This window comes from Stenella coeruleoalba (assembly GCF_951394435.1).
Source record: "Stenella coeruleoalba genome assembly, chromosome: 9".
NCBI lineage: Eukaryota > Metazoa > Chordata > Mammalia > Artiodactyla > Delphinidae > Stenella > Stenella coeruleoalba.
The window spans coordinates 34,480,536-34,506,556 of record NC_137155.1 but is presented as its reverse complement, the minus strand read 5'-3'; the positions used below and the strand labels follow the sequence as shown (position 1 = coordinate 34,506,556).

The following is a 26,021-nucleotide window of genomic DNA, read 5'->3' as shown; positions in this document are numbered from 1 at the left end:
TGAAGAAGAATAATTCTCTTTGAACAAATAGACATAATTAGCGTGTTCTAAATAAGAAGATGGATGGTTGTCTACATTAATATTTCTGAAACTAAAAGAAGAGTATTATAATTCGTACAGGAAATTGCATTTATATATTACCATAAATGTGGCTAGCTATTAGAAGCTAAAATTTCCCAATAAATGGTTTCTAAAAACTGTTCTATATGAATTACATATCATTAAATGATTGTAATTAGAAAGAGGTAGACTAGAAATTTTGCTTCTCAATATCAAAATGTATAAAATCTGACTCATAACATTGAAGATTCATACTATCCAAGCCCCCAAAAAAGCATAAGTTGTATTAGATTTACTATATTTTTCTGAATGCTAATTTGAAAATAAATGGCCTTTGTCTAGTTATGAGATTTTTAAATTAGAGTAAGCTACATCTTTATTTTTATTATTTTTTAACATCTTTATTGGAGTATAACTGCTTTACAATGGTGTGTTAGTTTCTGCTTTATAACTAAGTTAATCAGCTATACATATACATATATCCCCATTTCGCCTCCCTCTTGCCTCTCCCTCCCACCCTCCCTATTCCACCCCTCTAGGTGGTCACAAAACACCGAGCTGATCTCCCTGTGCCATGCGGCTGCTTCCCACTAGCTTTCTCTTCTACGTTTGGTAATATATAGAAGTCCATGCACTCTCACTTTGTCCCAGCTTACCCTTCCCCCTCCCCATGTCCTCAACTCCATTCTCTATGTCTGCGTCTTTATTCCTGTTCTGCCCCTAGGTTCTTCAGAACTTTTTTTTTAGATTCCATATATATGTGTTAGCATATGGTATTTGTTTTTCTCTTTCTGACTTACTTCACTCTGTATGACAGACTCTAGGTCCATCCACCTTACTACAGATTACTCAATTCCGTTTCTTTTTATGGCTGAGTAATATTCCATTGTATATATGTGCCACATCTTTTTTATCTATTCATCTGTCAGTGGACACTTAGGTTGCTTCCATGTCCTGGCTATTGTAAATAGAGCTGCAGTGAACATTGTGGTACATGACTCTTTTTGAATTATGGTTTTCTCAGGGTATATGCCCAGTAGTGGGATTGCTGGGTCATATGGTAGTTCTATTTTTAGTTTCTTAAGGAACCTCCATACTGTTCTCCTTAGTGGCTGTATCAATTTACATTCCCACCAACAGTGCAAGAGGGTTCCCTTTTCTCCACACCCTCTCCAGCATTTATTTTTTGTAGATTTTTTGATGATGGCCGTTCTGACTGGTGTGAGGTGATACCTCATTGTAGTTTTGAGTTGCATTTCTCTAATGATCAGTTATGTTGAGCTTCCTTTCATGTGTTTGTTGGCAGTCTGTATATCTTCTTTGGAGAAATGTCTCTTTAGGTTTTCTGCCCATTTTTGGATTGGGTTGTTTTTCTGATATTGAGCTGCATGAGCTGCTTGTAAATTTTGGAGATTAATCGTTTGTCAGTTGCTTCATTTCCAAATCTTTTCTCCCATTCTGAGGGTGGTCTTTCTTTTTCTCTTGTTTATGGTTTCCTTTGTTCTGCAGAAGCTTTGAAGTTTCATTAGGTCCCATTTGTTTATTTTTGTTTTTATTTCCATTTCTCCAGGAGGTGGGTTAAAAAGGATCTTGCTGTGATTTATGTCATAGAGTGTTCTGTCTGTGTATTCCTCTAAGAGGTTTACAGTGTCTGGCCTTACATTTAGGTCTTTAATCCATTTTGAGTTTATTTTTGTGTGTGGTGTTAGGGAGTGTTCTAATTTCATTCTTTTACATGTAGTTGTCCAGTTTTCCTAGCACCACTTTTTGAAGAGGCTGTCTTTTCTCCACTGTATATTCTTGCCTCCTTTATCAAAGATAAGGTGACCATATGTGCATGGGTTTATCTCTGGGCTTTCTATTCCGTTACATTGATCTATATTTCTGTTTTTGTGCCAGTACCATACTGTCTTGATTTCTGTATCTTTGTAGTATAGTCTGAAGTCAGGGAGCCTGATTCCTGCAGTTCCGTTTTTCTTTCTCATGATTGCTTTGGCTATTGGGGGTCATTTGTGTTTCCATACAAATGGTGAAATTTTTGTACTAGTTCTGTGAAAAATGCCATTGGTTGTTTGATAGGGATTGCATTGAATCTGTAGATTGCTTCGGGTAGTATAGTCATTTTCACAATGTTCATTCTTCCAATCCAAGAACATTGTATATCTCTCCATCTGTTTGTATCATCTTTAATTTCTTTCATCAGTGTCTTATAGCTTTCTGCATACAGATCTTTTGTCTCCTTAGGTAGGTTTATTCCTAGGTATCTTATTCTTTTTGTTGCAATGGGAAATGTGAGTGTTTCCTTAATTTCTCTTTCAGATTTTTCATCATTAGTGTATCGGAATGCAAGAGTTTTCTGTGCATTAATTTTGTATCCTGCTACTTTACCAAATTCATTGATTACCAAATTTATTGGTAGCATCTTTAGGATTCTCTATTTGTAGTATCATGTCATCTGCAAACCGTGACAGCTTTACTTCTTCTTTTCTGATTTGAGTTCCTTTTATTTCTTTTTCTTCTCTGATTGCTGTGGCTAAAATGTCCACAACTATGTTGAATAACAGTGGTGAGAGTGGGCAACCTTGTCTTATTCCTGATCTTAGTGGAAATGGTTTCAGTTTTGCACCATTGAGAACGATGTTGGCTGTGGGTTTGTCATATATGGCCTTTATTATGTTGAGGTAAGTTCTCTCTATGCCTACTTTCTGGAGAGTTTTTATCATAAATGGGTGTTGAATTTTGTCAAAAGCTTTCTCTGCATCTATTGAGTTGATCATATGGTTTTTATCCTTCAGTTTGTTAATATGGTCTATCACATTGATTCATTTGCATATATTGAAGAAGCCTTGCATTCCTGGGATAAATCCCACTTGATCATGGTGTATGATCCTTTTAATGTGCTGTTGGATTGTGTTTGCTAGTATTTTGTTGAGAATTTTTGCATCTATGTTCATCAGTGATATTGGCCTGTAGTTTTCTTTCTTTGTGACATCTTTGTCTGGCTTTGGTATCAGGGTGATGGTGGCCTCATGGAATGAGTTTGGGAGTGTTCTTCCCTCTGCTGTATTTTGGAAGTTTGTGAAGGATAGTTGTTCGCTCTTCTTTAAGTGTTTGATAGAATTTGCCTGTGAAGCCATCTGGTCCTGGGCTTTTGTTTGTTGGAAGATTTTTAATCACAGTCTCAATTTCAGTGCTTGTGACTGGTCTGTTTATATTTTCTATTTCTTCCTGGTTGAGTCTTGGAATGTTGTGCTTTTCTAAGAATTTGTCCATTTCTTCCAGGTTGTCTATTTTATTGGCAAAAAGTTGCTTGTAGTAATCTGTCATGGTCCTTTGTATTTCTGCGGTGTCAGTTGTTACTTCTCCTTTTTCATTTCTAATTCTATTGATTTGAGTCTTCTCCCTTATTTTCTTCATGGGTCTGGCTAATGGTTTATCAATTTGTTTGTCTTCTCAAAGAACCAGCTTTTAGTTTTATTGATCTTTGCTATTGTTTCCTTCATTTCTTTTTCATTTATTTCTGATCTGATCTTTATGATTTCTTTCCTTCTGCTAACTTGGGGTTTTTTTGTTCTTCTTTCTCTAATTGCTTTAGGTGTAAGGTTAGGTTGTTGATTTGAGATGTTTCTTGTTTCCTGAGGTAGGATTGTATTACTCTAAACTTCCCTCTTAGAACTGCTTTTGCTGCATCCCATAGGTTTTGGGTCGTCGTGTTTTCATTGTCATTTGTTTCTAGGTATTTTTTGATTTCTGAAGTGATCTCTTGGTTGTTCAGTAGTGTATTGTTTAGCTTCCATGTGTTTGTATTTTTTACAGATTTTTTTCCCTGTAATTGATATCTAGTCTGATAGCATTGTGGTCAGAAAAGATACCTGATACAATTTCAATTTTCTTAAATTTACCAAGGCTTGATTTGTGACCCAAGATATGATCTATCCTGGAGAATGTTCCATGAGCACTTGAGAAGAAAGTGTATTCTGTTGTTTTTGGATGCGAGGTCCTATATATATCACTTAAGTCCATCTTGTTTAATGTATCATTTAAAGCTTGTGTTTCCTTATTTATTTTCATTTTGGATGACCTGTCCATTGGTGAAAGTGGGGTAAGTCCCCTACTATGATTGTGTTACTGTCGATTGCCCATTTTATGTCTGTTAGCATCTGCCTTACATATTGAGGTGCTCCTATGTTGGCTTCATAAATATTTACAATTGTTATATCTTCTTCTTGGATTGATCCCTTGATCATTATGTAGTGTCCTTCTTTGTCTGTTGTAATAGTCTTTATTTTAAAGTCTATTTTGTCTGATATGAGAATTGCTACTCCAGCTTTCTTTTGATTTCCACTTGCATGGAATATCTTTTTCCATCCCCTCACTTTCAGTCTGGATGTGTCCCTAGGTCTGAAGTGGGTCTCTTGTAGACAGCATATGTATAGGTCTTGTTTCTGTATCTATTTAGCCGTTCTTTGTCTTTGGTTGGAGCATTTAATCCATTTACATTTAAGGTAATTATCAATATGGGGTCTCCTTTTCGCGGGCTGCAGGTTTGTAGTCCCTGTTGTTTTTGGTGTCTGCCCCCAGTGGCTAAGGTTGGTTCAGTGGGTTGTGTAGGCTTCCTGGTGGAGGGGCCTAGTGCCTGTGTTCTGGTGGATGAGGCTGGATCTTGTCTTTCTGGTGGGCAGGTTCCTGTCCAGTGGTATGTTTTGGGGTTGTGTGACCTTACTATGATTTTAATCCTCTCTATAAAAGGTGGGGTTGTGTTCCTGTCTTGCTAGTTATTTGGCACAGGGTGTCCAGCACTGGAGGTTGCTGGTTGTTGAGTGTAGCTGAGTCTTACCTTTGAGATGGAGATCTCTGGGAGAGCTTTCTCCGTTTGATGTTACATGGAGCCGAGAGGTCTCTGGTGGACCAATGTACTGAACTCTGCTCTCCCACATCAGAGGCATAGGCCTGACACCCGGCCAGAGCACCAAGACCCTGTCAGCCACACGACCCAGAAGAAAAGAGAGAAAGAAAGAAAGAAAGAAATTTTTAAAAAATAAAATAAAGTTATTAAAATAAAAAAATTATTAAAAATAAAAATAATTTAAAAGTAATTAAAAAAAGAAGAGATCAACCAAACCAAAAACCAAATGCATCAATGATAACAAGTGCTAAAAACTATAGTCAAAACAAAACAAAACAAAACAAAAACGGACAGACAGAATCCTAGGACAAATGGCAAAAGCAAAGCTATACAGACAAAATCACACACAGAAGCATACACATATACACTCACAGAAAGAGAAAAAGGAAAACATATATATATATATATATATATATATATATATATATATATATATATATCTTTGCTTCCAAAGTCCTCCTCCTCAATTTGGGATGATTCGTTGTCTGTTCAGGTATTCCACAGATGCAGGGTACATCAAGTTGATGGTGGAGATTTAATCCACTGCTCCTGAGGCTGCTGGGAGAGATTTCCCTTTCTCTTCTTCGTTCGCACAGCTCCCAGGGCTCAGCTTTGGATTTCGACCCGCCTCTGCGTGTAGGTCGCCTGAGGGCGTCTGTTCTTCGCTCAGACAGGACGGGGTTAAAGGAGCAGCTGATTCGGGGGCTCTGGCTCACTCAGGCCGGGGGGAGGGAGGGGTACGGATGTGGGGCCGGCCTGCGGCAGCAGAGGCCAGCGTGACAGTGCACCAGCCTGAGGCGCGCCATGCATTCTCCCGGGGAAGTTGTCCCTGGATCATGGGACCCTGGCAGTGGCGGGCTGCACAGGCTCCCGGGAGGGGTGGTGGCGATAGTGACCTGTGCTTGCACACAGGCTTCTTGGTGTCCGCAGCAGCAGCCTCAGCGTCTCATGCCCGTCTCTGAGGTGTGCGCTGATAGCCGCGGCTCGTGCCCGTCTCTGGAGCTCGTTTAGATGGTGCTCTGAATCCCCTCTCCTTGCACACTCCGAAACAATGGTCTCTTGCCTCTTAGGCAGGTCTAGACTTTTTCCCGGATTCCCTCGCGGCTAGCTGTGGTGCACTAACCCCTTCAGGCTGTGTTCACGCAGCCAGCCCCAGCCCTCTGCCTGGGATCCGCCTCCGAAGCCTGAGCCTCAGCTTCCAGCCCCCCACCCCCACCCCCGCCCCGGCAGGTGAGGAGACAAGCCTCTCGGGCCGGTGCGTGCTGGTTGGCACCGATCCTCTGTGCGGGAATCTCTCCGCCTTGCCCTCCGCACCCCTGTTGCTGTGCTCTCCTCCGCGGCTCCGAAGCTTCCCCCCTTCCGCCACCCGCAGTCTCCGCCCGCAAAGGGGCTTCCTAGTGTGTGGAACCCTTTCCTCCTTCACAGCTCCCTCCCAGAGGTGCAGGTCCCATCCCTATTCTTTTGTGTCTGTTTTTTTCTTTTTTTCTTTTGCCCTACCCAGGTACGTGGGGAGTTTCTTGCCTTTTGGGAAGTCCGAGGTCTTCTGCCAGTATTCAATAGGTGTTCTATATGAGTTGTTCCACGTGTATATGTATTTGTGATGCATTTGTGGGGAGGAAGGTGATCTCCACGTCTTACTCCTCCGCCATCTTGAAGGTCTCCCTCACTATATCTTTAGATCAACTAGATAAGAGAATTTACTTGTGTTCCCAAAGTGTCTTTTCATAATTGTAATGATCATTTGATTGAACAGTTCACACATGACAGGGAATACTACAGTGTTAGTGTAAAAGTGATTTGGGCAGGAACTACTCCAGGAAACCTAATATTCAGAAAGGACATTCAAAATAGAGTGAATGGGTCATAGGTTATACCTGCTTGGTTCTAAGTGACAGAGTGTCAGAATATGGCAGCTCCAAGGTAGCCCTGTGGGTTGGAAATAGCAGGAGAAATCCAGGAGAGAGAGAGGCTAGGTTGTTAAGCTGATAGATATCTAGTCCAGTAGAAAAGAATAGACAATGCCAGAGAAGGGATCTGACACTGGCTATGGAAGCTTGACCTTCACCAATGATTGTAGTGTTAAACATGGAGGTGGAATTGTTGAGTATCTTAAATATTCATTAATATTAAAATAACATTTCTTAATCTAGTACTTAATCTTGATAGATCATTAATGATCTTAATTAATAAGATCATTAATCATTACTCAATGGAAACATCTTTCTTTTCTCCTTATGATCATATCCAATGAGAATGAAGAACTTCTTTATACCATGATACGTAGTTATTGAATTTTTGTCTAAATTACTGATGTAAAGAATATTCATAAGTTAAGATTAAAAATGAACAGAAACAGGGGCTTCCCTGGTGGCGCAGTGGTTGAGGGCCCGCCTGCCGATGCAGGGGACACGGGTTTGTGCCCTGGTCCGGGAGGATCCCGCGTGCCGCGGAGCGGCTGGGCCCGTGAGCCATGGCCGCTGGGCCTGTGCATACGGAGCCTGTGCTCCGCAATGGGAGAGGCTGCAGCAGTGAGAGGCCCGCATACCGCAAAAAAAAAAAAAAAAAAAAAAAAAAAAAAAAACCAGAAACAAAATGCACAAAGTAGGTAATCATTCATAGTAAAAGGTGATGTATTTAAGACGTAGAGTAAATAGAGTAGAAATTATAAACAGGCCAGTAAAAGAAGTGTGGAAAGGGCTTCCCTGGTGGTGCAGTGGTTGAGAGTCCGCCTGCCGATGCAAGGGACACGGGTTCGTGCCCCGGTCCGGGAAGATCCCACATGCCGCGGAGCGGCTGGGCCCGTGAGCCATGGCCGCTGAGCCTGCGCGTCCGGAGCCTGTGCTCCGCAATGGGAGAGGCCACAACAGTGAGAGGCCCGCGTGCCGCAAAAAAAAAAAAAAAAAAGTGTGGAAAGTATGGAAAGTCAGTTATTAACCATAAAGTATTTTAAATACACTAAGTGAAAGATCAGAAAAGGACCATCATTATTTTTGTTGTTGTTATAGACACTATTGCCCTGAGCAAAAGGAGTAAACCACTTTTAGTCTTCTATCCCTCTGCCTACATTTTAATTTTATTCATTTTGTTTTATTTTAATATGTTTCATAGTCTTATATGTGGACACAATTAAACATTCATTTATTCAACATCTCTCTATTGAACAACTTTTTTGTGATGGCCAGTTGAGCTAGGAACTTCATTCCACCCCTTTAATCTACCACCGTGCTGTATCCATATATATCATCTACCGTAGATGACAGAATGATTCATGGAGATCAAAAAACTCACCCAGGTTTGCTGGGTGTTAGTACATGAAAAACTTAGCATTGAAAGCTGAGTCTAGTCTCTTTGTGTCAGAGACCCATTTGCTCCTGCAAAAGATAGTTTTCATGTTCGTATGTGTGTACATGTACAAAAATGACACCTCCACACTCAAATACATGCTCAACACACCAATCTCTTAGTGAAATGACAAGTCTGGGCCTTGTCACTTACTGTGCCTTAGAATCCTAATTTTTTAACTTGTGCTTCTCCTACCTAACTTTTCTATTTCTTTCCCATTGTTTATTTTCATACCCACTGACACCTAAGTTCATTTTGCACCATGGAGATCAGTATGAGAAGAAAGATTCAAATATATTTAACTCATAAGGCATTCTTCACATGTTTTCTCTTTCCTTCTTTCACTTTTTTTTTAAGTGAAAAGAGAAAAAGGTTTTGGTTCTCTCTTTACCATTGTTTTCATTTAAATAATTATAATCAATTTTTCATGCAGTATTTTCATCTCAGCCAACAAATGCATTCAGATGGGCATACATGCACTAAAAGCTTGCCTTCTGTTTTTGTGATTAATTGAGATGTAGAGAGTGATGGGTGTGGGGTAAAAATAGAAATGCAATTAGTGCAGCTAGGCATGACATACATTCAAATGCAAGCAGAATGTCTCCCCAGTTAGTGATCTCTTTCTGGGCTCTTGAGGATTTTCCTCCCATTAGTAAGTCACTGGAATGGAAATCTTCAGCCTTTGGGGAGACCAGAGCATTAAACAAGGAATTAACTCTTAACTGCAAACTGAGTCAGCTCAATAGGTCATTAATTCTACTGCTTGGGTATATATCATGCTGAGCTTTGGTGTGTGGGCTTCTGAAATGTTAGGAGTGAGTTTATAAAGCATTGCAAGGACTAAATGATGGTTATCTATCATTCCAACCTTTGCCTTCACCACTTAGATACTAATATCTCTGGTGACTCAAAATCAAAATTGAAATGCAGGCAAAAGCTTTTGCTAAAACCAATGGATTTGGACCTTTACTTAGAAAAGTTGTATATTGTATATTTTGAGAAAATAAATTTATGTTGCACTTTATAGAATATGTGATTCTTAGCTTTTACAAAGGTGTGTCCTCAGTTGATAAAGATATCACAGTGCCTCAAATATTATCCTACCCCAAATTGAGAATCTTTCTGCATATCTTCATAACCAGTAGAAGTTGACTAGCTTTGCTTCGAATGTTTTAAAATAAATTTCTAAGTATAAAGTGTATTGAAATATTTAATATTTTAAGCCACCTATAGCACTCCCTGATTTCTGATAATATTTCTTTTCTTCCCATACTCTTTTACATCCTCTTTGAGAATCCCCAACAGATATTATTATCTCCTTTGATCATCCCAGTGTAGTACAGTTATTAACAACTTGCATTTACTGATTGCTTACCCCAAGGTTTTTCACACTTGATGATGTTTGGGTCCAGATAGTTCTTTGCTGTGGGGGCGTGTCCTGTGCACTGTAGGATGTTTAGCAGCATCCCTGGCCTCTGCCCACTACATTCCAGCAGCAACTCCCCATACTGACAATCAGAATCTCTCCAGACATAGCCAAATGTCCCTTGGTGTCAAAATCTTTGCTGGTTGAGAACCACTGGTTTATCTTCTACTGGACATTATTTTGTTTGAGTCTACAATAACCTTGTAAAATATGAAGGACTGTGTTGATCAGAGTCTTGGCAGGACACAGAACCTACACAATATGGGTCGTAGACTTTTATGAAGGGACTGCTTAGGGGTGTTGAGGCACCCAGAAAAGAGCAACAGTGAGAAGCCAGGGCTAAAGAAGCAAGGAGAGGAAATAATGTTGCTGGAGTGCTGGGAAAGCTGAAGCTGTGGAGCAGAGCCCTCAAGAGGGAGATGAAATCAGGAAGAGACAAAGCTACACCTGGTGATGCAGCACGGTAGCAGAGAGAGCATAGGATACCTGGTCTCTAACTCCTTAATTCTTTGATCACTAGCCAGTCCTACCAATAGGTTGAGTCCAGATGAAATCCAACCAGCAAAGGACTGGAGTGATGCAGTCCCAGGATTCGCTCCCATGAACTCAGAGAAAGAAGGAAAATGGAATCTGTTGGAGCATATGGAGGAAAAAACAAAACAAAAACAAACCTATCTCCGTTTTAACATGAGAAACTGAGATTTAGAGATATAAAGTAATTCATCCAAAGCCAAATACCTAATGCGTGAAGCAGGCATTTAAAGCACATCTGTTTCACTCCATGCACTACAAAGGTGTCTTCATTGCTTATTTGCATGAATGAGCGGACTGATAGTAGCTGAAAGATGCAAAACCAGGACCCAGTTCTCATTCCTATTCTAATGTTCACTTTTTTTTTATGTTGTCATTGAAAGATATTTAAGAGCTGTATATCCAGCCCATTCTCATAGACATGTAGGAACAAAAGCTATCTGCCCGCCTGTAAAATCTTTTCTGAAAAGCTTATGGAATTCTAGGTTTCATGTAGAATGTTTAAATGGCATATGCTGATTTTCCAAGCTGTTGGCACATTTTCATCTTGATTGCAGAAACTCGGGCCCAGCTGGTGCAATGTGTTAGGAACAGGAGGACTGGACTGGGAATCTGGGGATCCGGGGCCCGGTCCTGGCTCTGCCATCCCTAGTGTAACACCCCCGCCACCAGCAGTAGCAGCAATAATAAAAATTCCGTAAACCTTTTCTTCCCTTTTGCGTTCACCCAGATCTTCGCAGTTATTCTCAGGTATCTAATCCAGTGGCCACAGTTCTGTGAAGTAAGGAAGGTATTAGAGTTTCATGTTTCACAAACGAGGAGTCAGGCTCAGATAGTACTAAAGTCTCGCTGAAAATCACGTAGCTGGGAAGTGTGGTCTCAACTCCACATATTCCTGATGAAAACACAGTGCCTTTTCTCCTCCATCTTTGAAGTGATGAATCAGTTGGTGTACTTCCTTTGGAGAGCCAGTCTGTAGTGTTGAATCTGTTAGGCTTCATCATAAAGTCATGTCTAGATTAAAGTCTGAGACTCTGTGATTTTTGTCCTAGGGTTATAAGCAAGGTGACGGCAGATACCAATCTAGTTAGCACATAGGGATTCCTCATTTTTTCCTTTCTGGGTATTAGATGGAATATATTTATTAACCTACAGCTTTTCAGAGACAAAATTGGTGTTTTAAAGGCATTTTAAAATAGGGCTTCCCTGGTGGCGCAGTGGTTGAGAGTCCACCTGCTGATGCAGGGGACACGGGTTCGTGCCCTGGTCTGTGAAGATCCCACATGCCGCGGAGCGGCTGGGCCCGTGAGCCATGACTGCTGAGCCTGCGCGTCCGGAGTTTGTGCTCTGCAACGGGAGAGGCCACAACAGTGAGAGGCCCGCGTACCGCCAAACAAACAAATAAATACATACATACATACATACATACATACCAGGGGGCGGGGGTGGGGTGGAATCTAAGTAAATTAATACAGTTCCATTTTTTCCCCTTATTCATGAGTAAGTTGTATGCTAGTAATTCAGACTCAGCCTTCTCTACTAAGATAAAGTGAGTTGAAGGAAGCTCTGGACTCCTGGAAGGTCTGGCAAGAACCTTAATCCTTCCCCCAGACTGTTTCCCTTCTTTGCCTCAAGGTGGGAGGCCCAGGAAGTAAGACATTTCAGGTCTCTAGGCAGTACTCAGTACTCAGTCCTGATCTCTGCCCACCTCTCCTGCCCATTTTCTACTTTTACTATATTTTCAGCACCACCCCTTTATTTTTACACTTTCAGTATTTTCAGGCATAAAATCAGGTGTAAAACACAAAAAAATTAACTTTTTTATTTTACCTAGCTAGTTCCAAGAAAATCTAGGGTTCTCAGTCCAAGGCAGAGCTAAAGAAAATGGAAAAAGAGAAGAACAAAGAGGAAAGTAAAGTATAGGATTTTGAAGTCAAAACCAAAAAATAAATGAGTAATAAAAGATTGTAAGTTCTACTTTTGATACTCTCTGTAGTTTGGCAGAATTATAAAATTCCTTCAAAGAAATCATTTTATCTGATCAAGAATTATAGCTACATTATAACATTGTATCTGATGTAGATGATTAGTAATGCTTTGGAAAAGCAGTTGTATAATTGTTATACTGTTCATACATAAAGAAAGGTGGAAGAGCAGTATTTTCAGTATTTAGAAGATTAGAGTTGAGCTAGGTTACCTGGGTACAGATCCTGGCATCATCCCTTTTTACCTTTGTGACCCTGGTAAGTTACTTTCCCTGTCTGGGTTTTGGTTTCTTCATTGATATATTCAGGGTGTAAGTAGAATCTATCCCATATGGATTTTTATGTTTGAAGAGGTTAATATTGACAAAGCTTTTAGGACAGTAGTGGAACATAATAATCACTCTGTGAACGTTAGTTGTCATCAGAAACATTGTTTCCCTAATCATCATCATCATTATCATCTCCACCAGCACCATCATAATCACCGATTTCTACTACAGACTCAGTCCAATGTTTCCATTCTTCTAAAGTATAATCACTTAAAAACCTAATAAATAATGACTAATTATAGAGCATCGCTATTTAGGATAGTTCAACCAAAGAAATAGTAACGTATGTATGAATAATGTGCATTTGTATTTTGGAACATATAACCTAACTCAGAACTTTAGTAATAAGACTTGGCTACCCTTCCTTTCTAATTGATTGTGTACTCACTGTATACAAAGGTTTATTCATAGTGATTCTACTTGGTTTTGTGTTATTATACCGAGTATATTTTCCCAGGATTTCAGGTTCGAAACTACTGACAATGAAATATTTCAGGAGTCAGAATCAGACATAAATTATATGCTGCAGAGGTGTCTTCTTATTACCAGAAGTCAGCCTAGAGTCTCTAAAATCACATTAAGGTACTGTTTTTGTGGTTATTGAGTTTCACCCTTGAGAGAATTGAAAGAACTGACAATGAAGTGTAATAAATCTTACTCTGACCCAGACATACTCAGTCATTTAACTTCCCGTTAACAATCCCAATTCTGCTACGTAAAATAAGTCGAAACATATTTTTTCTCCTTTTTCACTTTACATTTAGAGAAGTAGAAGAACATTTCACATATTTCATAAAAATAATTATGACATTTGTCTGTTTAATTAATTTATAGTCAATGCCTTATTTACATGCTTGGGGTTTTACTTTGAGATGAGAAGGGACTATGAAAAGGGTGAGCCGTTTTTTTATACACAGGAGCGATTGGCTCTCCATTTTTTAATTTTTATCTATTTTCTTTGTCTCAATCCCCAGCCTCTGAGCCCAACTTGAAGGTGCGGTCCAGGTTAAAACAGAAAGTGGCAGAGAGGAGAAGCAGCCCCTTACTCAGGCGGAAGGATGGAAATGTTGTCACTTCATTCAAGAAGCGAATGTTTGAGGTGACAGGTAATTGAGGACTGGGCAGATATACACTAAAAAATGCTGCTAGTAGGAATGAACAAAAAAAGTTTAGAAAAATATACCTGTTGTATATTAAAAGTTATTTTGAGGAGAAACATTTCTTGAAAGGAAATTATATTGAAAACTCACAAGTAGTTCAGTAAACCTTGCCATGCATTCACCGTGTTAAACAGGAAATGAATGAAAAACAGAACTGTGTGTCAATAGGCATAACTAGGGAATGCCAAAGCTCACCTTAATCTTTTCAGAAACAAGCAGTCCATTTTGGGAATGCCAGCCAGGAGAACATAACTTTTAATGAAATTTGATCAGAAATGAGCAGAGGGAGGTCCAAGAAGAACACTTCCCCCATACTCAGACATGAATGTACAAAATACATCTGGGAAAATTAAACTACGTGGAACAGCAAAACCTTGACTTTTCAACAAATTTACAGAACTCATAAATGACTTTATGTGTTTACTAGTGAACTGGGACTTATGGCAGGAGGGGGATATATTGACTTTTATGAAGGGAAAAAAACTGTCATTTTCACTAGTCTCAAATGGAAGAGTTCTTATTTTTTTAGCTGCCTGGTTAGTAGTGGGGTGAACAGGTTAGGAAATTCAACCTGATGTCTTACAAAGCCCGCTAGTCCCATTTGTACCTGGTCTGAAATTGGAGAAGACACAGGGATACCAGAACCAATAAGGCTAGCCAGAATAACAATACTGACTACTGTTTATCGAGTACCTACTTAGAGCTATGCATTGTATCTGGTCATTTCCTTTAGTTGCATCAATAAAGAAATGGTAATCTACAACCATTTGTCTCCATCCCCAAGGAAAATTGTGCTTATACCAATATAGTCAGTTGGTATTATTTCTCCAATATCAGATCTTATTCTTAGCAAGTTTTAACAAATTATTTGTTTTCTATGTCTTCTTTGGTCATGATAGTATCTAGTTTAGGGAGACAGTATGGAGAAGATTGCAGAGGTAGAGGCAGAGGTGGAAAAGTACAGAATACTAATGACACAGTGCTTTGACAGGCTACTAGGGCAAAAAAATGTTTAGTCTTCTATTCAGTCCTGACAGATTAATATGTTTATCTGAGGGAAAGTATTGGTGGGAAAATTTTTTCTTGAGGGATAAGAAATATTAAATAAACAATTACTTTACTAGAGTTTATTTTCCAGTATCAAATATAATCACTAATTTTGACCAATTGAATTCTAAATTTAGAGTTATAGACTTTTTATGCCAAGAAACTTATATGTATTTTAGTGAATAAAAATCTTAAGTAAGTTTTCATAATAGAGGTCCTTGGTGGGGTTGGGGAGTTGGGGAGTGAATCTGTTTTAATGAATGTAAACAATAATGAACATATCAACTGTCTAATGTAACGAAATATAGGTGATTTTTCTAGTGGGAGAGAGTAGGTTCTCTCATAACAGAAAAACTTGAAAATAGAAAAACATATATATTGCTTTTTTGTTTGTTTTTTTTTAGAATCTTATTGTTTAAGGTCATATTTATTTATCCCAATTTCTTTTCTATTTTCCTATTAATCTTTTTTTTTTTTTTTTTTTTTTTGTGGTACGCGGGCCTCTCACTGTTGTGGCCTCTCCCGTTGCGGAGCACAGGCTCCGGATGCGCAGGCTCAGCGGCCATGGCTCACGGGCCCAGCCGCTCCGCGGCATGTGGGATCTTCCCGGACCGGGGCAGCAGACTCTCAACCGCTGCGCCACCAGGGAAGCCCCTAATCTTTTTCTTGATCATAACTTTTTTCCCATGGTCACTTTCTCGTCCTTACCAAATTTCAGTGGGATTTAGCTCAATGCTTATTTGAGTAACAATTACTTCTCATTTGTAAGGGTTATGATTTGCTAGAGTTCTACTAAGATTTCTTTACTTGTGAAATATCATAATTTTCTCTTTCTAATTTTGGGATATAATAACTCCCCTTTTCAACTGAGGAAAAAAACATGTATTTGAAGAGACTTGTACATTTATTAGACACACATTTCTGATCAATAAGCTAGGACTCATGGATGCTTTGGTAGATATTTTTAACTGGTATGTTGCAGTTATTCTAAATATCTTTGGAGGATATGAACTACTGGACACACAGCTTTCTTTACCCGTACTCCTTTCCCTTTCTTTGCCAGCTTTCATGTAATTAGGATGAGCTCTGTTTGGATCTTAATACTAATTATTTTTGCTATCGAGTCAGAGACCACCATAGCATCATAGCAGTTGAATTCCCATTGCTTTTCTTTTTTCACCTCTACCTCTCTCTTCCTTGTTTCACAGGTTCAAGTGTTTACTTTTTCCAAACCCATGCCACCTCTCTCTTCCCAGTAATTGACATGGGAACCACTTATCATCTTCCTCTTTTTCAAAGCCAAGAGTTTTCCGCCCCTCCCCACCCCCACAGCCATGTTAATTTAAAATTCTAACATCCCTGTGCCTGCAACGTCTTCTCCTCCACTCTTCCCTTCTCCACTGACCCCATTTCATGAGCTGCTCTTATTCAAGCCCCAGTTATGATATTATTTCTTCTCAGAGATTTTTGTCAGTGTTCCCAGAAAATCAGTTGCTGCCTCCCCTCCCAGACCCTATCCAGTGTGATGCTGTAGAATCCTGTTGTAGTATTTGTTGTCTTGAATTCTAGCGCCTATCATAGTGATTTCTACATAAGGAAATACTTCTGTGTAAGTATCACATAAAATAATATAAATAACATAATTTTAAATTGACAAGACAGAATGTTTAAAAATAGTTTTCATTTTTACTTTCGTTCTTTTAAAGACAGGATACAGAAATGGGACTTTAATGAGAAGTCAGTGTGTAGTCATACAGGAAAGACAAGAGTTAGGAGTCCAGGGGAAGGAAGCTCTTGAAGTATTTTTTTTAATGTGCATCTTCTTTGTTAAAAGAAAAGTAAACAAGAAAGAGGCAAATATAAAAATAGACTAATCAAATGTAAGCAAGATATATAGACCGAAAGGTAGTGAGCAATATGTATTTAAGAATTTTATGATATCATTGACTTGATGAAATCCCACAGTCGGTAGGTGGCAGGATCAGAATTCTGCCACCAGTCTCACATTCTTTCCATTGGTACTGCACTTCTGAGTAGAGAAATATTTATAATAGAAAGTTGAAAGTAATAGGTGTTCCAAGGGAGGGCAAGCAACTATAGCCTGAAAATTGGGAGCTTCCATTCACAGGTGACAGATGGTATGTGAGCCAGGCTTTGAGCATAGAGGTGGGATTGGACCTTCAATGAAGTAGGTGGAGGAAAAGGAGGATAAAAAAGCATGAAATGGGAAAGCAGCACATACGGAGAGTAGGGGATTTAAATTTGACTGAGTGCAGAGTTCAGAAAGGGCAATATTAGGAAATAATGTTAGGCTCCATTTTGGAGCAGAGGAACATAGTGAAAGTTGTCTTGCTATGATCCATCTGGCAACAGTTTAAGGAAAGTTTGGACAGACTGACTGCTGTAGCAACTTAGAAATACAGGAGACTTTTGCTGTAGTCCATGAGAGAGTAATGAGGGCTGAGGGATTAAGCTGAAATCATTCTAGTCAGAAGTAGATGAGAAATGATGTAAAGAACAAAACTAAATAATGTAGTAATTGATTAGATTTGGAGCAGGGAAGGGAATGAGAATGACTGTAAGGGTAGTGATAAACAGAGGTAAGCAGAGCACATTTAATATTGAAATACACTGAGTTTGATACACATATAGAAAGAGATGAAAGGGGCTTCCCTGGTGGCGCAGTGGTTGGGAGTCTGCCTGCCGCTGCAGGGGACACGGGTTCGTGCCCCAGTCTGGGAAGATCCCACATGCCGCGGAGCGGCTGGGCCCGTGAGCCATGGCCGCTGAGCCTGCGCATCCGGAGCCTGTGCTCTGCAACGGGAGAGGCCACAACAGTGAGAGGCCCACGTACTGCAAAAAAAAAAAAAAGAGATGAAAAATGTCCAGTATTCCAAAGAGATTCAGGCTAGAAATTATGAGAAGGAAAGACAAGAAATAAAAGTTTTATGGGAGTATTCTGCATAAAAATGATAGTATGATGTCATAATTTTGAGTGATTTTGACAAGGGAAAGAGAAATAGGATAAGGCTACAAACTTCAGTGAATATCTACATTTAGAAATTGGTCGAAGGAGGAACAGCCAGAGAGATGGAAAAACAAACATGGAAGTGGAGAATCTTCTTGTAGAAAGGATGAGGAGAATGAGAACTGTTTTGTCAAAAGCCTTCAAATTTCGGGGTGTTCAAGAGAACAATTGCAGTCCACAGTGAGCAAGCTAGATTGCCTGGTCTCAAAGAACAAGCACACTACTTCTCACAAGTTATTAGCATGCTTTCAGACTAGAGGGACAATTCCAGTAGAAAAGGAGGACCTGAAGATTCAAAATAATTGCTGGAGCAGAATTCTAAAGCAAGTGTTAAGGGGACTGGGTCATGGGTGAGGGTGATGGTGCCCGCATTGGAGTGGGGAGCAGAAGAGAAATGCTTTCACTTTGACACGGGCAAGGAGAGTGTGGATGACAAAATCATGAGGTAGAAAGAAAAGTCACTGATAGAAATCATGTCAGAAGTTGTCAGTCTCTGAGAAGTGTGAGGCCAAGATCATCTGTGCAGAGCTGAGTAGACAAGGTATAAGGATGAGTCACCTAGAAAAATGTTCAAATGAATGAACTATGGAAGGTGATAGGGGATTGATTAGAGCTCAACAGATAATTTGCCAAGGCTTGATAAGATGGCCTCTCTTAGTTATATTTCTCGGAACTGAAAGTTTCTATTTCATTAATTAGATATTTTAGTAAGTGCATTTCTTCCTTTGTAACTTGAAATGTGTGTGAATTTTATATCTGAAGATGATAGAGATGATCTATATTGTTGTTATCCAACTCTTGCTTAAATGAGTTTCTTGTTATATTGATGTTTAAAATTGAACATATTAAATTTAGGCAACTTATCATCTTCTGGAAAATAAGTTGGGTAGAGCTAAGGTTAGCCAATGTTGTACAAGGCCATCAATACAATATTGAGATTTTATCTTATGTTGTATTTTCTTCATACAACTTTGACTAAGATGTGCTGTAATAAGGTACAGCCTTAGTAAATTAAATAAAGAGCCATTTATAACATAGCATATAAGCAATCTTTCCACACACAACAGGAATGACTCCAGGCCTCATTTGTTGATGGCATGTTTTTATGAATTATGCAAGTCCATTATCTCTATTACTGTTATTATTTATGGTAGCACAAGAGCAAGTAAGAGGAGATTACATTCTTTTTTTTTCCCCTAATCGAAAGCTTCTACAATCCTCTCTAACTGGATATCTCTACTTCTCTAAAATTAATGAATACTATGTTGTATTTTTAGCAGTGAAAGCAAAGGAAGAAACGTGGTATGGAAATTCAGAAATGTTCCAAAATTTTTCACAGTTCTTTTTATTTAGTCATTCACGTAGGGGAAGAGAAACAATGTTCGCTTCTGTATATTACTTAGAGTATAACTGCAGTTCATCTTTGTATGTTTTTCATGAGTGTATTCGTACTTCACAATGTTTTTCAGAATCCTCAGTCAGTAGCAGTTCTCCAGGGTCTGGTCCCAGTTCACCAAACAATGGGCCAACTGGTAATGTTACTGAAAATGAGACTTCGGTTTTGCCCCCTACTCCTCAGGCTGAGGTAAGACTCATTATTTTGGTTCTTTTAAAAGTTAATCCTCGATTAGCCCCCTAAAATGCAGTGATATTTCTGAATTGAAGTTTAAAGCCACCCGTTCTTAGTTATTTTTCTGATAGGTTTATAATGTGTGGAATTGAATAAACTCAATCTGATTTACAAAGTTTGGATGACAGTCATGGTTTGAAAATACTGAAGTATAATCCTCAAAGAAACCACTCTTAGTGATGCTGAGTATATACTGCCCAGCAGTTGTGCAACTCAGAAGTCCTTCTGCATCGTTCTTGGTTATCCTGATGGGAATAGACCCATCAGTAAGTAAAACAACATCATGCAAACCTCTCAGAAGAACAGTTGCCCAAAACAAGTTAGGTGTTTTATCCAATGGACCTGAAGAGTAATGAGAAAATTGTTGAAGTATCATAATTGAGGAACACAGAGCTCCACTAAGCAAACATGTATTAAGGACCTACTATGTGCCAGTCATTTTGCCTGGCAGTGGGGCTATAAAGATAAAGTATATGTGAACTCTGACCTTGAAAAATGAAAGATTAAAGGAAACTGGTCTGAAATAACACATGATTTTTTTTTCTGACTGTATGCGGTCAACTTTAATAACATTTGGTTTTTGGCATATGATTTATTGAAACCAGTGATACAACAATAGAGGAAAGTAAATTTGTGAGTCAGCAAGAATTTGTCTATGTAGTTTCTGTAGTAGGCTAAGCAAAGGCAACAGCCACTCCTGTGGAATCAGCTGTTTTGGAGTCACCATCAATCGACTGAAATTCTCAATATTTCTTTTCTGTCATTATAATGCCTCCTTACCATGCATTGCTCTATGCAGGGGAAGCTGGTGTAGTAACTTCTCATATATAACTGTGACATGCTTCTTCCATTGTGTTTTATAGAGTCATGATCCTTTGGGGCTGAAAGGGACTGATCAAATCTCTGATTCCTGAACCATCTGTGTAGCTCTCCTGATATGTGATTATCAGACTGCCACCAGAGCACTTTTTATTCAAAGGGAACTCGCTTCACTGTCTCCTGGGGCAACCTGGTTGATTTTGGACGGTTAGCTTGACTGATAGAAATGTCTTCTGTACATTATGCCAACATCTGTGTCTGTAACTTCATACATTCACACATACATGTATAATAACTTATTTATAAGTTATAAATTATCTGGACAAAATATAAGGGAAGGTTGTCCCTGATAAGGAAAGGACTGGAGCCAGTGAAGTCACTTCCTCTCTGAGGACATTTGTATACTTGAGTTTTGGTTTTCAGAGCCTCACATAACTCCGAAGGGAGAGAGAAGGCAAAGCCCAGTACTGACCAAAGAGGATAATCTAACAGGAAACCATTCAAACCCAAAGACCCATATCTGTGCTACATTGGTGAGTCCCTCATCCCCACCCACGGAGGTGTCTTGATGTAGACCAGAGCAGGGGCAGAGTCTTTCCTGGAGAAGTTGTAACCAGAAGCTAGTTGTAGCCCGAATTTTCATAACCTCAAACTGTTAATTTAATTTAAAGTGCCCCAGATTTTTAGTTCCCTAGGTATCTGGAAAAAGCAAAAGTAAATTCTTTCTAGAGGAATAGACATTCATTTTAGATTTCAAAATTTTCCCTCAATTTTCCAAGGAAAATGAGCAGAATAGATAGATGCTCTGTTGCTTATGACCATCTTTCAGCTATGTGAAGAATACAATTCAGGCCGCTATATTTTTTCCTGTCCTCCATCTATTTCTTGTTTCTTACCATCCTATTGTCCCTTTCTCGTCTTCATTTTTCTTTGTAAAACATGATACCAGGTGGAATAAATATTTCACATGTATTTATGGCCATAGATGTAAGTGGGATTCTTGGACTATTGGTTACAAGCATTGTATTTCTGTTAGTGCAGTTATATCTCAATATCAGTCAGTTTTCTGCAACCCTTTAATCAATTTCCAGGAAAAGAACAACTTGGTCACAAATATTTCTAAAAAAACTTTAGATTTCCATTTCCTCTCAGTTTGAAGAATGAGTTTCAATTGCAGAAACACTAAAAGATCTGGGTTCTTAATAGGTTCTGGATGAATTCTGTATCCTTGGAAAATGAAAACACACTAAACCACATTCATTAAACAGTATTTATGATTCTTAGAAAAGCATTGTTAGTACAAAAAGGTGTGGAAGACCACTTACAGCTTGATAGTATTTTGTTAAGTTCAGAAACAGGCAGTACAGTATTTTGATCGGAAAAACGTATGTAATAAAAGTATATTTTAAAAAAGCGAGGGAGTGATGAACACAGAATTTAGCATGGTGGTTACCTCTCAAGGGGGAGGAAGGCAGTGGGGGACATGGTTTGTTACTAAAGATGAAGATACATATAACCTTTCATTATAAATACAAACATATGCATATAGCACTTAGTACGACATTAAGAAACAACGAAGCAATACATATTCATGAGACTGGATATAAATGGGAAAAGGTGAGATTTTGTCTTCAAGCTTTTTAAAACCTGGTAAATTAAATTGAGTGTCCCAGATTGTGTGACCCTATCATTAAATTTCAAAATATATACAGTGGAGAATGTAAATGAAAGGAATTTGCTTTTACTATTTTAATCTGTTTTATATTCCTAAAACCTTTTGTTGATACCTAAACACAACTATCTGTTTATATGCCCCAGCTTTTCAGCGAATTGTTGACATATTCTTTCCTTCCACCCCCACCAGTTTAAAAAAAAAAAAAAAAAACAGAAGGAAATGTGATTGAATGGAGTTTGAAAGAGTAGAGGTATTTCTTCAGGTCAGTGACAGGATGTTCACCTCCAAAGCTGGAAAGACTAGTTCAAAAGCAAGCAGTGACTTACCTCATAATGAATTAATTGTGTGTCTGAACTATGATCCAAAAGGCCAGGTGGGCAGACCTTTATGCACTGATGGGTAGCCTCTCCGTGGCCCAGAACAAAAAATTCAGCCCTGATGGCTAACATGTGGTTTTCTGCTGCATTGCATTTACAGAGGTCTGTAGCATAATTCATACTGGAGAGGTGAGGAGACAGCAGAATTCAGACTGAAACTGTCAGCAAATTAATATCCTCGTCTTGTAACACCAAATATTTCCACCTAAACTAGAGAAAAGAGGAAAAAACAATGTTTTTCAGCCAATTTTGGATTAATCATTTTGAATTTAGTATGATGTTTACAGACATCTAAGATTAATAATAGCATGTGATGTCATATCAACAGAAATATTTGGGGGTATGAAAAATTTACATCATTACACTTTCAAAAATCAAATTGGTTGCATACTTTACCATTTATAAAATAGGCTTATTCTACCATCTTTGCTTAAAATAGTGTAACAGTGTACATTTGAATCAACTCTCTGTTCTGTGACCGGGAAGTAGAAAAGCATGTCACCTAATTCTTTCAGATCCCATGTAAACGAACGGGATTCTACTCCCTTTTTGCTGCTTAGGAAATAGGAAAGTAAGGCTGTATTTCAGGCTGATCTTGAGGCTTAGGTAAAAAGAAAATTTTCTCTCTCATAATTCATGTGTTCTGCATAATTTAAATAAAGGTTAAGACAGAAGTAAGGGGAGAATTTATTCGTAAGTCCAGGCTGAGGAAACCGCACATTGCATTCAGATGTATGGGTCTTCCATTCAGAAGGCTCCAAGGAACCTGGCTGCAAAACCAACTACTTTGTCATCATTGGTTAAGTTGCTGAACTTGCCCTGAACCTCAGATTCTTTATCTAGTGAAAGGTGGTAATGACTACCCCAGCAGCTTTGTGGTGGGGAATCAGTGCTTGGAAGGCAGGTATTAAATTGTGAAGTGCAGAACAAGTTCATTTTTTCTTGTTGGTATCAATACTGACTTCTAGTAGGGAAAACTCATTAGTATGTTTGTCACCAAGCCAGCAAATCTCACGTGAGACTGAGCCTCCATCTGCTCTGGCCACTTCTGTTCCATTCCTTCAATTTCTTACATATGCTCAGTCCCGAACTCGGATCCCTGGAGCTACTTGCTTTACTCATTTGTAAACTTGGTTGGGGAGCTGAAACCTCAGGAGTTTCTATTTCCAACTCCAGTCAGAGATGTCTTTACCTATCTAGTTACTTTATTGTTAATACTGTGGGCCTGTGGGTTCAAATATGTTTCCATGAATATCAACACCATTATTTTAGATTTGGTAGATTTATTTGATAGCTATTTTAACAGTAGCCAAGCCGCTGGTTTATTTCTAGTTGAACATTAGTGGCTGGCTCTGCTATGCTATTTTTTAAATAATTTTTTCCAGCAGATACAAACGATTTTAAAAATGGATTCTAATAATAAGGTTAAGTACTCTAAAATCATCTGAAATGTCACTTGTTTTGCCCCAATCTCACATGACTCATCTGCCTGTTGTTTCATAATAGTTGTTGTGACATTTGCTGTAAATGTTCTGCTCCCTTCTGTGTGGGTGTAGAGCTATGGTTTTAGATAGCTGCAAATAAGACCCTCCTCCCCCCCCCCCCAGGGGAAAGGAGGTTGCTATGACACAAGAATCATTTACTAGGAATAACATGAGTCAATAATGTAAACCAAGGCCTTTGACAAAACATCAGTGACTTTTAAATGCAAAGGAAGCCCTGTCAAATGATAATTTTTTTTTCCTCCAAACCATTTTAGTAATACATTCTTGGGTGTCCAGTAAAAATGAAAACTTAGAGATTTTTACTGCCTAAAAAACTTTATTCATCACATGGAGATTTTAATTTTCTATCAGCTGTCTGAAAGGAGAATGGAAAATAAATACTATACTGAAAAATACCATGAAAGCCGTAGGCAAACATTAAATGATTAAGAGTTTTATTTCTTTGTTTACTTGTTTGTTTTTAATGTGGTTCTTCTTTTTATTTAGATAATCTAGATTTGGGGATTTGGAACCTTTTAAAGCCAAAACAGATTGAGGCTTACAAGCATGTCTTCCTAGATGCCACTCTGATAGAACAGATATTTCCTGATAGATCTAGTCAGAGGTGCTCCAGTCTTAGGCTGAAGGATCTGATGTCCAGGGAAGGTAGGCAGCTACCCAGAGTCATAAGCCAGTGAGTGGTAGAGCTCAAGTGTAAGATGCTTAGACCACTCTCCTTTACACCAGTCCAGACTGCTGCTCACCAAAGCCTGGTAGGTACTTATATTCTTTTTCTAATGTTTCTGATGCTCATGCATAGTGTAGATAATTTTGAGCATGCAGTAACTTGAAAATTCTACATTCACTTTTTCTATGAGCCTCTTAAAAAGTGGGTGATTACATAGTTAGTATTCTGTCAAGGGTCATCTGTTGACTTCTTTGTCTTCTTAAGAGCAAGAAAGGAATTCTCCCTCCCTTCTTCCCTCCCCCCTCCCTTCCTTCCTTCCTTTCTTCCTCGGTATCTTCTATCCCCACAGGCATTTTCCTTGCCCCTATATGCAGTCATTTTCTCCTGTATTTTTGTTTGCATGGGTTCTTACATCATACATGTATTTTTTGCTTTGTACTCATGAATTTTAGGGGATTTAAATGGCATGGTGTTATCAATCTCATTCCATTTCTTATTCTTATCACTAAGCATGTGATAAAAATAAGACTAGCTCTTTTTAGAGCTAGTCACATCATAATGGATGCATATGCCTAATTGCTTTTAATCACTGTAATAATCCATGGTGGGTACTCCTCCATTTTACCTACCTGTTCTCCAGTTGGATTCCCCAGTGACCTCCAGTTCTCACCCACCACCAAAACATGCTTTAGTGTATATCCACACTCATCACTCTGTAGCTAAATGAGAATTTCTTGAGCAGCAGGAGAACCTCTGGGTCATGGTGTGCAGTGCTGAAATAGTCACCAGAATTGCTATACCAGTCCACAGTCTCACCAGTAATGTGTGATGGTTTTTACTTTCCTAAATCCCTGTGACATTTAATATTGTCCATTTTTCTAATTTTTGCCAGTGTCCATCTCGTAAGAGAATTTGAATCTTTTGATTGAAACTAAGGTCTTCTTGATGTCAAAGGCTAAAGAAATAGCTCTACTGAAAGACGTAATTTTCAGCTTATGTGTATTTTATTCACCTGAATTTCAAATATTATCCATAATTTAGGGTTCCAATTACCATGATGGTGAGAAAAGTAATTAAAATTTGAAGGTCATTATTAAGATATGGATAGGCCTCCCCTGCCCCAACACCCGGCTCAGTCATATCCCTCTTCCCAACATCATGCTCTTTCTGGTGAAATGCTAGTTACCCATCAAAGCCTAGTTTAAAATCGACAACCTGCTCTGTGCCATTGAAGTGTTTTGACCATACTCTAATTATAGTAATTATGACGGGTCATTAGAGCTAGTCCTCTACTTTTCTGTGCACCCGAGTAGCATGTGAACTTACGTGGCCTAGGGCATCTTTGTACCCCTCCACCCAATTAATCTAACTTAATTGTAATTAATTAATTGTTTTGTGAATGTTAAGCAATAGCCATTATATGTTTAATATTTCCATTTTATCTGACTACAGCAATCATTTCTGGTTCTGAAAAATTTTTAGATTAAAACCATCTTCCGCATGTTCTAAGGTATGAAACATTGGCATCTTAGCA

The 26,021-nt window shown here is 38.8% G+C and overlaps 1 protein-coding gene across 9 annotated transcripts in view; it reads left to right on the top strand.

Moving 5' to 3' along the window:
- Nucleotides 1-26,021, top strand: part of HDAC9 (histone deacetylase 9) — a 1,064,374-nt gene that overhangs the window by 625,685 nt on the left and 412,668 nt on the right. For 7 of the 9 annotated variants that reach the window (XM_079931742.1, XM_079931736.1, XM_079931735.1 and 4 more), the window contains 2 exons: nucleotides 13,554-13,685; nucleotides 19,284-19,399. In XM_079931742.1, the coding sequence (XP_079787868.1) occupies nucleotides 13,554-13,685; nucleotides 19,284-19,399 (248 nt within the window). The remainder of the gene's footprint in view (nucleotides 1-13,553; nucleotides 13,686-19,283; nucleotides 19,400-26,021) is intronic. The other 2 variants (XM_079931741.1, XM_079931740.1) reach the window with 1 other exon arrangement.